This window comes from Mus caroli, chromosome 2 (assembly GCF_900094665.2).
Source record: "Mus caroli chromosome 2, CAROLI_EIJ_v1.1, whole genome shotgun sequence".
In the NCBI taxonomy this organism is placed as follows: domain Eukaryota; kingdom Metazoa; phylum Chordata; class Mammalia; order Rodentia; family Muridae; genus Mus; species Mus caroli.
In genome coordinates this window covers 122,597,793-122,613,093 of record NC_034571.1, presented here as the reverse complement: position 1 = coordinate 122,613,093, position 15,301 = coordinate 122,597,793, and the positions used below count along the sequence as shown (strand labels likewise).

Genomic DNA, 15,301 nt, shown 5'->3' with positions numbered 1-15,301 from the left:
AAACTTACAGTCTAAACTATACACTATTAGCTCTATGATCTTCATCAACAACAACCAGGTCTAGTTCTTTGATATTAGATAACTACTAAGACTTCATATGGAGTAAGACTCTATTCTATGACCCCACCTCTCCACAGACACTTCAAGTCACATTAACATTTGATTTCCTTCAACAGGCTGTTAGCTGCCCATTCCTAATACATCACCCAAGAGCTTGACTTCAAAAGGTCCCACTGATAGAAATGTGTATGCTGGACCTCAGGCTTGGCTATTAAGGCAGAGGCCCTCACTCTTATCACAGTACCCTCCTGGTAAAGCATGAGCTATGGCACAGGACCATCAGTTGGACTGGATAAGGATTGCGGCTGATAGTATTCATTAGGTCGGCTGTATTGAGCAATTGTTAAATGCAGATATGCCTTTCTAAAGCAATCAACTGGACAAGTTGGCTTTGTTTTTAAAGGCAAACCTTCCAACGTAAGGCTGCTATGCATCAATATGCTTCCATCTCCATAAGTACACAACTAAAACCTACTGCTTCACTAAAACAATTTGTTTGGGGCACTTCACAACCCCTATAAAATATACATGGTTAAATCCATTTTGTGAGTAATAAAATCAAAGCCCAGAGTGGTGAAATAACCAGCCTGATTATCACATAGCCAATAAAACACAGAAATAAGATGCAAATCCTACACTGTAGCCAATTATCTCAACATAGGAATTCTCCCTTTCTCCCTCTTCTCACCTCTGCAAGAACAACTGCTCTTTGGGCACACACCCAACTGTTATGTGATCGGATTGTTCATGTTGGACTGGGGCTAGGCATGCTTAACATCCCCAGCAATGACACGTCTAACAGCAAGTTACCTAGAATCCAGCATATTCAAGTTCTATCCCTTAATTTGGGAAAATCCTCAAATATATCCTTCTCTGTGTAGGATTCTAACTATAACTAGCACATGCTTCTCAGATCCTTCCGCAACACAGTTCCTCACAGAGCCATCAGCATTGCTGCTTCTCTACCTGCTGTCTGAGACTTAGAAAGCTACGCTTTTCATGATAACAAGACACTATTTGCCCTTTTCACTGTCCCAATGGGGTCTGGAAGCCAGAAGTACACGATGAGCTGTCTATCATATTACAATGCAGAACCCAATGAGATTATTAAGGCAAGAATTAAACAGGTTTGCAAAAACATTGCTAGCCATCCTTAGTTTTTAGAAATAGATATTTTCATAAAATTTAATTACTTATGACAAAAACTGGTATATTGTTATTCATTCATTCATCCGAAGAAAACATTTTAAAAAACCTTGTTTCTTGGGGTTGGAGAGAGCTCAGTAAAGTGGCTCGCTGCTCTTCCAGAGGACCTGAGTTTGGGTTCTAACAGCTAAATCAGGTGGCTCACAGCCTGTAATTCCAGCATCAGGGGACCTTCACCCTCTTCTGGCTTACAAAACACCTTAACTAATAATCAAACTCCCCAAGTTTCACCTCCTGAGCAGCCGTGTGTCCTGAAGTAGGCAGAATGGGGACCCACAACCCCTTCCAACTCTAGCCTGATTCTCAAAACTAAGCAGCAGCTACGGCTCAGCTGACAACAGAACTGAAGCCTGAGGCACCAGTTACACAGCTGGGGCCCATCCCACAATTCAGTGCTCAGCCAGGACAGGGCAAAACAGGCCAGCCAAACTGGCACCATAAGCCCAGCACCAACCAGCTGCGGAACCACAGAATGAACGGACAGGAGAGCTTGGGACACATACCCAAAACCCAGTCCCCTCCTCTCAAGGTCATCTATTTCTTTTAGATGAAGTTATTTCTTGAGGCTAGAGAGAGCTCGGAGGTTAAGTGGCTCGCTGCCCTTCCGGAAGACCCGAGTTTGGGGTCTAACACCTAAATTAAGTGGCTCACACAACCTGGAATTCCAACTTCAGGGGACCATCACCCTCTTCTAGCTTACAAAACGCCTAACTAATACTTCTTGTTTTCTTTAGCTGCAACTTTGTCCTGTAAACAAGCACACATCTCATGTGCTGAACAAAATAGGGGTCCAGATCTCAATTGAGACAATCCCATAATTCAGGTCCTTTTCCCAATGGCAACCTTTCTCTTATGTAAGGAAAAATTGAATTCCAAGAGGTCTTTCAGAAATGCAAAGGCTAGGATGGAAATGGAAAGCTACAGTTAGAAATACAGTCAGGGAACTAGCCAGCCACGCCTACTGAGAACAGGACAGACGCAAGCCGCTCAGCTAAGCACAAGTCAGCTTTGCAGAGGATCAGAGGAAGCCGAGTCCTGTGCCAGATAGTCCATTCCTATGACAGTAACACCAGAGCTACCCAAACAGAGACATCAGACCAAGAGGTACAGCTTATTTCTACCCTGTCATCTTGATAATCCAGGAAAAGGGGACAGATAGATTGGTTAAGATATGCTTGTCCTTAATTTATGAGATATGATATAAAACACTTATAATATGTGTAAAGATACCTAGCATATACGGTCAATTTGTAATGTCCTGCCTTGTCCACCACACCTCAGACTTTGGTACAGTCTAACTCCTTTGAACAGAAAAGTCAAACAGGGTCTGGAGAGATGGCTCAGTGGTTAAGAGCACTGACTACTCTTCCAGAGGTCCTGAGTTCAGTTCCTGGCAACCACATGGTGGCTCACAACCATCTGTAATGGGATCTGATACCCTCTTCTGGTGCATCTGGAGACAGCTACAGTGTACTCATATACATAAAATAAATTAATAAATATTTAAAAAAGGGAAAGTTAAAAAAAAGAAAAGTCAAACATCTCTGGTTACTTTATCTGTTCTTCATCCTAGCTGGTCCATGTTCTCTATGTTATCTGTATTCCACACTAAGACAAACTGGTCTAGTCTCCACACGTCCTACTTTCCTCCAGTATCAGGTCCCATGTGAACAGAACTGGATCCATGAACAGCAAGCACAGTTGGGACAAAGTGCTTTCTCTGAAAACTGTATTCCTTTCAGCACCATTTTATATCAAGAATTAATTGATAATAAGAAACAGTTTCTGAAGAACTTGAAAGATTCAGCCTCATATAGTTTCCTCTTAAAACACTTCTCTACATTTCTTATTTTTACTCAAATAATCCGACCTATCTCTACTTGCCAAGACTTCAGAGCCAGTCTGTGTCAACAAGACTTACTTCCTGGCCCTGAATTTTCTCTACAACTCCAGAGTCCAGCCCAGGGAGTGTGTAAGTACAATAACAAAAAGCACTCACCTAGTTTAAAAACACCCAAGCCGTTCAGCCCTGGAGTTTAAGCAGCACATGTGACCTGGTCCATTCGGGTTTCAAGTTCAAAAGCATCAGGTCGGTCCTGTGGGTTAGCAGCTAACATGTCTTTCAAGAGCTGCTTGACCCCCTCAGACATGGAAGTCCTACGTTTCTGGGGGATATGCAACTCCATCTTTGGGTTTTCTAGCAGCGCCTCACCAACAGGGACGATCTCAGTCCCTTGCTTAATGTAGGTCCCCAGGAGCTCCTTCTTGGTTTCAGAGTCAATAAACGTAATTCTTTCTATCATTGCCCAGATGATAATGCCCAGAGCAAAGATGTCCGCCTTGGCTGTATAGTGTCCCTCCCAGACTTCGGGAGCCATGTAGAAGTCTGAGCCACAAGCTGAGGACAGCCAGTATTTATTCACATTCACATTTTTGTTATCTTGATTGCCCTCTTTGCCTCGAGGTGCCAGCCCTGCACAGACCTTGCTCAGTCCAAAGTCTGCCACCTTGAGGATGGGGGTGCCAGAGCGCTCTGTGATCAGGATGTTGTCTGGCTTTAGGTCCCTGTGCACGATGTGGTTTTTATGCAGGAAGGCAATGGCGCTTGTAAGCTGTAGCATGAAACTTTTGTTGGTGGCTGGGTCAGGTCTCCGGGACAGGACATACTGATTGAGGTCTCCACCTTCACAGTACTCCATGACAAACCAGAGATAGCAGGGCTCCTCAGCATAGCCCAGGATCCTTTCTCCTAAACCAAAGGACAGGAAAGAGCTTGAGTGGATATTCAGATACTATCTCAAAGAAAGAAGACGGCGACAAAATAACTGTGCCATGAGGATCTACACAACTGGCACCAAGCAAAGTCTATGCCCGCAGTCCACTTCTACCCATACAGACCAAGTCAACGTATGGCAGAGGCATTCGGGCTGGTGTCAAGCACCTGGGGTTTGAATTTAAGACTCTACACTTGCTGCCATCTAGTTGACTTTGAGGCCTTCTTGTGTATTTCTATTTTTTGAACTGGTGTATGATTCTATCCATTCTCTGTAAGGCTGAGAACAAAAAGCAAACAAAAGCTTTGTAGAGTGCGTGCTGGTTCTACTATTACCATTCAGCTATCGCTCTAGCTTCCATGATTCCTAATCCATTCAAGGCATGTATGTTCTTGCTCTTCTTTCCTGATGCACTTAAGCATTTTTATTAACATGAACAAAATGACAATTTTATTTCAGAGGCACACTCCCCTCCATCCATATCTTCTGCTTGTTCACCATATGCCTACTCCAAGCTCAGTCTGCATTACACCCCCAGCTCTATGAACCTTGGTTTAACAGGTACCTATGACAGCAATTATCTTAAATGGAATGATGGTAATAAGGTCAACTTCTATAGAAGATTGGCATACACATGCAAGAACTCTTAGGCTGAGATGAAAAAGATAATGGGACACAGGACAAGTAGACCAGGAGGTGTAAGGAAATGGGAGATGCAGTTGGGAAAATTTAACCTGATGGACAGTGAAATCTGAAGTAGATGCATAAGGCAGAATTGGGTTATACAAACTCAAAACCAGGTAAGCTGGTAACCTTTTCCATGTCAGATCAACCCCACCACGCCTCATAATAACTGAAGGAACAGAGCTATGTGTGAGCTACTGGATGACAAGTGCCCTATAAGCTAGGTCCAAGTAGGCAAATGTCTAGTTTTGACAATAGAAAGATCGATACTATGTGTGCAGGCACGTGCCTTTAATTCTGATAATTGGGAGGCAGAGGCAGGTAGCTCTCTAGGAGTTTGAGGCCCACCTGCTCTACATAGTAAGTTCTAGGACAGCCAGGGCTACATAGTTGAGGCCTTATCTAAAAACAAAACAAAGCAAAATAAAACAAAACAAAACAAAAATGGAAGGAAGGAAAAAAGGAAGACAAACTATACATTGACTGGCTATTTGTTAAGTGAATCAAGACCTAAAAACAGGTCCCTTGGCTCAGAGTATACTATGTTCCAAAAGAAAAGGCTAGCTAGCACTTCCTCAGCCTCCAGAAGGAGGCTCTTTTTCCTAGCCATTTACTAAATATCATACTACAGTGATACAATAAGCCAAATGAATCTCTGCTTCCCCACTGGCCCTTAAATCACTAATGTACAAACAAAATCTACCAATGCCAGAGAGGCAGGAAGAGACATGGCAAATGTTTTTGGTTTTAACCAGAGACATACCTTCCCTTGTAATTGTACAATTGATTTGTTTATATTACTCACAAAGTAATACAAACAGAACCAATTCTGGGCAGATGGCTTCTTCTTAAAATCAGTGTTGAACTGTTCCCTCAACCCCCACTCCCTGCTCTAGATAGAATCCTCTTTTTCGTTGCTAGCAAGCAGGCTAAATCTACCTAAAACAAAACAAAACAAAAAAACTGAAAAATGAAGCCACAACCTGAGGCCCCACCTAGAAACAAACAGAAAAGGGACAGCAAGAAAAGTTCCAAAACAGTACAGCCAGGGAGGAATGCCATCAAATTCCTTCTACAAAGACCACATTACATAGCAATGAAACTTCTAATCTGAGATATGAATAGGGAAATTATTATTTTATACACAAAACTGGTAGCTATGGTAACTAAGAGGAATAAAAGAAAACAAGTTGGCCAAAGGAACTATAACACAGATCTAGGTTGTAAGAACTGGAAAGAAGAGTCAGGTAAAAAGCAAATGTCTACAGAAGGGGCAGAGAGTCAGAAGGGGCAGAGAGACTCTAAAGATGCAAGAGGAGCCCCAGGACACATGCCAACAGAAGCAGCAGGCTCAGAGCCCATCAACATCACTGAGCAAACATGGAACACTGCAGAATGACTTCTCTAAGCAGGCAAGGGTAGGGCTTCCTTCAAGGGAAGAATCTGAGTCCCAGCTGCCCACCCAGAGCACAGAAGAGATGTTAGTTAGGATTCCAGTCCTTCCTTCAAGCCAACTCCTGCCCAAGTCCAAGGGAGAAGCCAAAACAGTGAAGAAACCAGGAGGAGCACAGAGAAGGAAGCAGTCAAGTGACCACAGACCCCACTCCCAACCTTTGTTCTAACAGATTGTTAGCTCTTTGGCACAAACAGAAGGTAATGGGAACCTTGGGAAAATCCAGCATTCTTAGACATTAAATATGAGAACTTAGTATTATACAGAGCATAAAGATACTTTTTGGAGAATTATCTACTGACCATTACTAATATCCTTAACACCACCCAAAACAAGGTCCTTCAAAATAAACTGGAGGTTGGGGGGGTGAGGGTGACTCCAGAAAAGGGCATCAGATCCCCTGGAGCTGGAGTTACAGGCAGCAGTAAGCCACCTAACACAGATGTTAGAACCAAACTAAGGTCCTCTGGAAGAATGAGAAATCCTCTTAACCTCTGCACTTTCTCTCCAACCCCTCATTTTTTTTTTGGTTTTTAAGACAGTCTTAATATGTATCCCAGGCTATCCCCAGTACTGGAATTGCAGGTGTGCCACCACACTCAGCTTGGAGATCATTGATTTCAATAATCATAATTGATTTCAATAACTATACAGGTTACAGAATATGTTACATGTTGAGCAAAAGATAAAATTTAGAACAAAAAAGAAAGGTATATTGCTCCATCTACACCACATTTTTTTGGGCTGTGACAGCTGAAGTTAGATCAGCATAGGTTAACATCAAGGGCATGTCTTGGTCACTGGATAAGAACGTTCCCTCTGGAGGCTGAGCCAGGGAAGACAGATGAGCACCTGAGAAGTCATTAGAAGGTTCTGTAGCACAGTGTAGACAGTCAAGGGTAGTCAAGCTAGAGCGGACAGGGTCAAGGACTTGAAGGTTTCTATCAGAATTTAGGAACTAATCTCCTATGATAATCAATCAAAGAATTAAAAGCATTCTTCCTAACTGTCTCTGCCCCAAACTGTAATCCTGACAACTGTACCCTTAATCCTGACAATTACACCCCAGTTTCAGGTGAGAAGACTGAAGCCCAAAACAAAACAAAACTATTTGTCTGTAATCTTGAAGCTAATTGGGCGGGAGGTGGGGGGTGGGTGGGAACGACGAAAGACTCAGAAGTCTTCACTCAAAGCTCTATTGCTTCAAGGTGCTAGCAGCAACTTTACTCTTGGATATTCTATTTCCCCTGCTACACAAGTTCCTTAGATGCAGGCTCTTGCATACACCAAACAATTTAAGCTTCAAGTCCCTAGTGCTGGATTATCCAACTATAGAAAATACAGATTCCTTTTTATGGTACAGGATTTTGATTAACTTAAATGTGCTTTGTGAAAGCTACTCAACAGGATTCAACTAAATAAGGATGAGAATTTGAGTCACTCAGGAGGATTCCTGCCCTAAGGATAGGGCTGGAGGGCAAATCCAAGGTGAACTGATACTCTACTGGGGAAGTTAAGATCTCCCTGAGAGTTTACACTATAAAAAGCCTTCCCCATTGCAACCCCAATTAACCAATGTTCTCAATTAAGACAGGGTGGCTTCTATCTCCTGGGGCTAGTCCCTAAAATCCCTACACATAGAAGGAAAACACCCAGTAGCAAAGAGTGTACAACTGCCCCAAGGCATCCAAGGACAGATCAGAAGCAGGAACTGCCTCTCTGGCTGCTATGCAGGATGGCACCAAAGAAAGCAGTGCAATGAGCACTGGTAAAGCATAAGGAAACAAACAGCAGCAATCAGGATGCATGACTGATGTAGTAGTATGACACTCTATTAGTAACATATAATTACATATATTTTACAAGCAAAAACTCAAACCAAACCAAACAACAAACCACAACTCTAACCTTGAAGCCTTGTACTTAACATACACCCTAGGCAGTTTAAAGACAAGTCAGAATCCTGGCTGGGTTATGTTTAGCTATTTTACATTCTGCAACTTCAACAGTTTTGGATGTCTAACTTTCAGAAGACACTCATAGTATCCATTTCAAAAGATGGCCATGAAGGCCGAATGAGCTATGGTATGAAGCCTTTACAATAGACACATATCATCAAGGTGTTGTTTCTGAGACAGGGTCTCAGTCTGGCTGAGGACTCACTGTATTCTTGGCTGACTCTGTACTCAAAGCAATCTTCTTGCCTCACCCTTAAAAAGATGGGCTTACAGGTGGGAGCCACCACAACTAGCTTCATACAAATTAGGAATAAAACCTTTGGACTCTAAATCATTGTTTTATTGTTTCCCATTGATTCTGAAGGTCCCCAGTGCCACTTTATCTACTTCAAGATAGTCAGAGATCATCCAATTCTGCCTAAATGGAGGGTCGGGCCTTGAGAAGTCTTCACTCAAAGCTCTATTGCTTCAAGGTGCTAGCAGCAACTTTACTCTTGGATATTCTATTTCCCCTGCTACACAAGTTCCTTAGATGCAGGCTCTTGCATACACCAAACAATTTAAGCTTCAAGTCCCTAGTGCTGGATTATCCAACTATAGAAAATACAGATTCCTTTTTATGGTACAGGATTTTGATTAACTTAAATGTGCTTTGTGAGGCCCAAGCCTCAGTAGTAAAGAATTCAGAGTTGCTTTGGGGAAGCCTGGGTAAAAGATGACTGCCCTGCTCAGAGCCCCTTAGGTTTCCTTAGGCACTCCGTAGCCAGGAGTCTGCAGTTAAGTCCCTTCTAGTTTCAGGCTCCCTTGTGTCAGCTACTTTTGCCTGCTTTCCTAGGCCACTAAGGAAACTCTCAGCCAGAACCTGTTTAATAGGATGCCACCACTTGCGACCTTGCAGCATAATCACTTAGGTGTCCCCTCTTAGGAAGGAAAGCCTGCAAAGCCTCTTAAGTAGCATCCTGGCTCACAGCAGCACAGGCATGTGCTGACTCATAGCAGCTTGGGTATGCAAGTAAGAGTGCTGCCCCAAAGCCCAGGTCAAGCCCATGAGTAACATCAGGGCTCACCACCAAGTTAAGCCCGTTTCCCAGCTTTTCCACATTTCTAGCTTTATGAGAGCTAACCCAGAATTCATGTGTTTGGGGTACATAAAGGTCAATCTTTTTGTCAGAAGGATTTAGACTAGGGCAACAAATTTCTGAGTGCTTGCTATTTTCTAAGTGGTAATGACCTTAGACTTTGTCTTAGGTACATTCAGGACAGAGGCTTTTAGGGATGGAAAACAAGGTGGCAAAAGCAACTGTTGATACCTTAATTCCCCTTTCCCTTGAAGGACTTCAAGTTGAAGACATCAAGCTAATTTGTAGGCTTTGTTTTAAGCCCTAGAGCTAGTTAGTGTTGTGCCAGTATTTCATTTGGGGCAAGTCCTGTCCTCCTTCCAGAGCTCCTATTTCTCTCTTTGTGAAATACAGGCTAAGGGCTGGAGACAGAACCCTGTTGGGAAAGTGTTTGCCTAGCACATACAGAGCCCTAGGTTTAATTCTCAACAGCACATAAACCAAGCATGATAGATAGTGCATAACTTTAGCCCCAGTTCTCAAGGCAGAGAATCCTTAGTTCAAAGTCATCTTGGACTACATAATAGCCTGAACTACGTGAGACCCTATCCCCCATGATATTGGCCCCACAAGAACACTTGTTATGAGACAGGACCAGCCAAGCATGGTGGCACACAACTTTAATCCCAGCACTCGGGAGGCAGAGGCAGGCTGATTTCTGAGTTCGAGGCCAGCCTGGTCTACAGAGTGAGTTCTAGGACAGCCAAGGCTACACAGAGAAACCCGGTCTCAAAAAAAACCAAAAAAATTAAAAAAAATAAAAAGAGAAAGAGAGGACCACACTGGACTTCTGAGGACAGAAAAGATGAATTTGATGCACAGATGCTAATGGACTGGGATAAGACCAAGAACATAGTTTTGTGTTCTTTTTTAAAATGTATTTTGGAAAAAAAGAGACTGCTAAATGCAAGTGATGACAGAGGATGCAAAGGGACTTGGGTGATGATGGTTTAGAAATAAAAAGTGCTTCAGATCAACAAAAATGTATCGGATACTTGTTTGTATATCAAGTTATTTCAGTAAACCCTAAAGCTGCTTTCTGCATAGTCACTAGCAGCTGAGGTGAGGAGGAGGTAACCATCGTCAGGCACTGTCCTCTCAAGATCACCTTCTTTGCTAACCATTCTCTTCTCTTAAATCTCTCTCCAACCCTGGTAATGAGCTAACCTGTCACCCTGGACAGTGACCCTAATCACTATTTATGCCTTTAAACTTTTCAATAGCCATAACGTGTCTTGTTTCCTTTTTTCCCCTTCCAATACTACCAGAGGCATGCAGTAACTCATTCTGAATTACAAGGAACAGGCAGAGTATGGCTGCAAAGGACTTTGGGGTTAAGGAAAGCTTTGGTATCACTGGACATCAATAGCATGCTATAAACTCAGGGCCTGATCAAGACTTGGATACTTAAGTCAAGAAAACGTACCCTGGAGAAATTTGAGTCTGGTTTCCACTTTAATGCTAGCAAGCTATGTATGTATTATCCACTACGCAGACGTATGACATGTAAGCTTAACTGTCATTTTCTAGAGTAGAGACAATACATATTAAGACTCCGAATTAAAACAGAGAATATTAAGTATGTGTCCCACAGGGGAAAAAATTCTCTAGTTTTAGCACACAAAGGGGGGGGGGGGATGAAAAAACTAGGATAGCTTTCAACCTACTATTCCGGCCACACAGGAAATGTGTTCCATAGTCAAAGTTTGGGAAACTACAATAAGAACCCAAATCTCTAAGAAGATGAAGATGGAAGAAATTCAGAAAGTAGTCTGAACGTAATGAGGCAGTGGATTCCTTATAGATTACCAACTTTCCCAGCATGTACAACCTCATGGCAGAGATCCCCATCGTAGGATAAAGGCACACATACTCCCTGTGGGTTGTCAACTTGCCATGTATCAGCTCAGAACAAGCAACGACTGCATGTAAGTCCCAAACTCCAGGGTGTTAAACACTTACTATTCTGCCACTATTTACTGTAAAATTCTTTTTAAAATGCTGTCTGTGAAGAAAGTTTTAAAGTATTTGTATACTGGAAGAATTAACAAGGACTGCTAGCTTAAGTTCGAGTTTCAAGCTGGCAACATCAATGAACTGAGGTTAGAAGATACTGTTTGGCAATGCAAATTCATGCAGCCCAAGGCAGTTATTGAAATATCAACCAAACATTCCCTAAGCATGTTTCATTCATTTGTACTCAAGTAATCGGTGTGTAAAAGAACTAAGAAAGTAACTGACGAGACTGAAGGCAAAGTAGAAGGCGCTACCTAGGAAATCTTCAAGGATCCACCCTCCTGAAAATGATGACCTTTTGAGAATGGACAAGCAGGATGGGAAACGGCCCCAGAGAATTCCATCACACTATCCAATCCAATGACTTTAAAACTCTGCAAGGAGTTCTCCTGGGAACTTACAATAAAATCTGACAGGTGCTCCAAAAAGACTTTAGGAAATCTAGCCCTAAATCCCACCCAGTCTGCTAAGTTCAACTTAAGATAGGGAAGGAAGGCAGCAATATATCTGCAAAGATCTGTGAGGGCCATGCTGGCTTACAAATACTTCAAGGACACAGGAATTTGGAGCCCGGAGTCCCACTCTTTCAAGCTGATTAACCGTAATCAAGCTGTGTTTGTGCCCACCAGGCTGCGTTCCATTTATAGAGCAGAAGCTTACTTTACAGATATTATCCAAATTGTAGCTCAGATTATACAGCTGGGATTGGGACCATCCAATTTCCCTCGCCCCACCCCCTGCCCCAGGAACTCAAGACACTTGCAGCCCACTGCCTCTTCTCTAGTTTACACAGGAAGGCAAGGTGTTTGGCCTCCTGGAGCCCCATGGTTCTGCAACAATCACTGCTCAGACAGCCCCAGGGGTTATGAAAACAACTGAGAATGTACAGGGCAGGGAAAGCTGTAACCTGTTTTGTTATGCCACAGCTCTGGGCCCACCCGTGGGGGTTATTACTGGGTGTGTGAGTTATTAGCCTGCGGTGCCTCAGGGACTAAGCCAAGAACCAACTGAATGATTGTCTGCTCTGCGCTCACATTGAAAGACAAGGTTTGGGAACAAGAGTTGGAAGAAACCAGAAATCAAGAAAGGAGGATGGCATGGGTGGGTCTGCTACTTTTTTTCCCTCTATGTTCTGAAGAGAAAGAGGCATGAGGGGGCTTCTGGAGTTCTACCAAGTACTTCGAATCCCACCAGGACTAGTCTTCATCCATCTGTAAAAATGCTAGGCTTGTCATTATGGCTCACACTTACTGAGTGAGTACTTAAAAAGATCAAGGTCAGCACTTGGTGAGATTGTTAGGGAATGCCAGCTAACGGCTGGGGTTGAACAGACTGATTTCCTAGCATTCAAAGAAAGGAGGTCCCAAAGCCGGGTCAAGGGACCTTAGCGAGCCAGAGACAGTTATTAGAACTGAGCGGTTCTGAGAACAAGGGGGTCCAGGAGAGGGCAGGACTGCCTGCTGTAGTCTACCTTTGAGCGAGGTCTCCACCAGGCGCAGGTAAAGCTGTGAGTTCTTGTTGCCGTGACTCATGCGCTGGGCTAACCCGTTGCGCTGTAGGACGCACTCCTCAAACTGCACGATATTCTGGTGCCGCCGCTTGAGACTGGTGAGGGCCCAGAATTCTGCTAGTGCCAACTCCACGTTCTCGGGAGCGTCGCAGCGGATCTTCTTGACTGCCACCCTGGCCCCACTGCGCCCAGCCACAGCCTCATAAACCACGCCGTAGCTGCCGCGCCCGATCTCCGCCAAGAGGCTGTAGCGCGGCCGTGCAGGAACATCCCCGCCGCCGCCATCCGGCCGTCGCCGGGCCAAGAAGGCCTCGCCCGGGACCTCGGCCCCAGCCGGATCCATGGCCTGGGCCGCCGGCCTCAGCTTCTCGCACAGTACCCGCTGGACTGGGCTTCGCCTTTTCCGCTCCGGGCTTTTTGTCCCTCTGCGGGCTCCGTTCTCTTTCCCCGTTTCCATGGCTGCGGGGGGCGGGGGGAGCAGCAACGGCGCCGCCCGGGCCCCCCTTGCCTCATCCCTCCGTCTAGCCCCGAGATGTGGAGGAGCGGGACCTTGGATGGTGATCTAAGGGCGAGAGGGAGAAGTTAAAACCCACCGGGCCGAGAAGGGTAGATGAGGAACTTAAGAGCGTCCGGCGTCCCACCTCCGCCGCCGGTCGCGGCCCCTTTAAGAAGGAGCCACCGTCTCGAATTGAACGGGGGAAGGGAAAGGAAAGCGGGAAAGACGGAACCACCGGGAAGTACCGAGGGAGGACCGGAAACCGAAGCGCAAACCGTTCCCTCTCGCCACCGACTTATCCGTCAAGAGCAGGAAAAAAATAAAGCCGTAGGGACCGTCCCCGTCGAAGACGGCCGGCTTAAACTTTCCTGGGGCTTAGCCCCCTCCCAACGGCCCCTCCCCTCGTCCTACCCGGGCTTCTCCCGGTGTAAACAGTCCCGTGAATCAAACCCAGGCGAGCCCCGCGGGACGACCCAGACCCTCGGGGACAGCGGGCGAAGGGAAACCGGCTAAAAGATCGGCTTCCGAGGACGACAGGCGGAGGCCCTGGTGACGCCCCCGGGACTACGGTGGGGCGCCGGGGCACCCGCTTCGGCCCTCCTTTCCTCCCTCCACTCCCTCTTACCTGGCCGGCGCTGTTCCTCTTCCGGGCGAACCGGTTCCCCCTTGGAGCCCGCGCCGGAGGATGGTCCGTTCCGAGCCGGGCTTGTCTGCAGAGCCCGGTAGGGCGCGAGGCGGGGAGCCCGGCTAAGCGTGTAGCGGGTCGCGACGCTGCTCTTGTGATGACAGCAACGCTCCCGGGGGAGGCCTCGGCTTCCAGGTTCCCGTGGCCGTCCCCGAGTTCACGCCAGCTGAGCACTTTACGTAACCTCTTTATGTAAGCTGCACCTCCCGCCGCCGCTCTGGTCAGCGGAGATTCCTGGTGGCCCATCCCCCAGGAGGCCAGCGGAGAGCCGCGCCGCCTCTCTGCAGCCGAGGTGGACCCAGCCGCCGCGACAGCCCGGAACCAATCACTGGCGAGAACACCCAGCCAACAAAAAGAGCGCGCCAAAATCCCGCGATTTGTACTGAGGGCCTTCGCGAGGCGTCTGCACTCAGCAAACGCCTTTCCGGACTTGACCTGCATCGTACCTCCACGCCCGCACTCGGCACTTGATGCTGATTGGGGGAATGGCTTAGGTGTAATCGATTCACAGCTGAGACCAGGGTTAGAAAGCTAATCTCCACGCCCACTAATGACCCAATGATCTCAGCCGCACTTAATCCTCAGTATCCTTCTCTGCCAAACCCGGGTGGTCCTCACTTCCAAGGTTGCAAAGGACCAAGTGAAATATGATGGCTGGCTAATTGAGTGCCTGATATAAGCTGCTTTGGGCTTGGATTTTGATACCCTTCACCCCGGCTGCCCATTGTAGTGGGAGGGAGCACAATGGCTGTGTAGTTAAGAATGATCTTGAACTTTTCCTCTTGCCTTCATCTCCTGAGTAATGGGATTAAAGGCGGGCACCATCACACCCAATTTATACACCCTATTTGTTTGTACAGAGCTAGGAATCCAAGGGTTTTGTGCATGCTAGACAGGCACTTTACAAAGCTACATCTCCAGCCCCTAGGCGTGGTTTTTAAAAGTATTTTGAACCCTGCTTTGTACAATGCCTAGAAGGTGCCCAGTATTTTGTTAGCTGATATTGAAAGACAGTAACTAGAGTTTCTGCTACACACTATTTGTTTTTGTTTTGTTGGTTGGTTGGGGTTTGTTTGTTTGTTTGTTTGTTTGGAGACAGGGTTTCTCTACTTAGCTTTGGCTGGTCTTAAACTCAGGGATCTGCCTGTCTCTGCCACCCAAGTGCTGGGATCAAAAGGTGTGCACCACCATACCCAACCTCACAATTTAAACAACTTAAATTTCTTTAAAGGGGTCATCTCCAAATATTGTTACTAACCTATAGGGGGTTACAGGTTCAACGCATGATTCTGAGGTAGGACCACAATTCAGTTGGCAGCAATCTCTTTAGAAAATGACATT

The 15,301-nt window shown here is 45.6% G+C and overlaps 2 protein-coding genes across 3 annotated transcripts in view; one reads left to right on the top strand and one right to left on the bottom strand.

Annotated features, from left to right (window-relative positions):
• Positions 1–14,247, bottom strand: part of Stk35 (serine/threonine kinase 35) — a 30,607-nt gene extending 16,360 nt beyond the window's left edge. Inside the window, exons 1-3 of one of the 2 annotated variants that reach the window (XM_021149590.2) lie at positions 13,901–14,247; positions 12,741–13,341; positions 3,266–4,015 (exon numbers count right to left, since the gene is read on the bottom strand). In XM_021149590.2, the coding sequence (XP_021005249.2) occupies positions 3,303–4,015; positions 12,741–13,341; positions 13,901–14,206 (1,620 nt within the window). In that variant the 5' untranslated portion in view covers positions 14,207–14,247 and the 3' untranslated portion in view covers positions 3,266–3,302. The remainder of the gene's footprint in view (positions 1–3,265; positions 4,016–12,740; positions 13,342–13,900) is intronic. The other variant, XM_021149597.2, reaches the window with a different exon arrangement.
• LOC110284037 lies at positions 13,306–15,048 on the top strand. The gene has a single exon (XM_021149611.2). The coding sequence runs from the start codon at positions 13,390–13,392 to the stop codon at positions 13,786–13,788; it is 399 nt and encodes a 132-aa protein (XP_021005270.1). The 5' UTR covers positions 13,306–13,389; the 3' UTR covers positions 13,789–15,048.
• Positions 15,049–15,301: the final 253 nt, after the last annotated feature.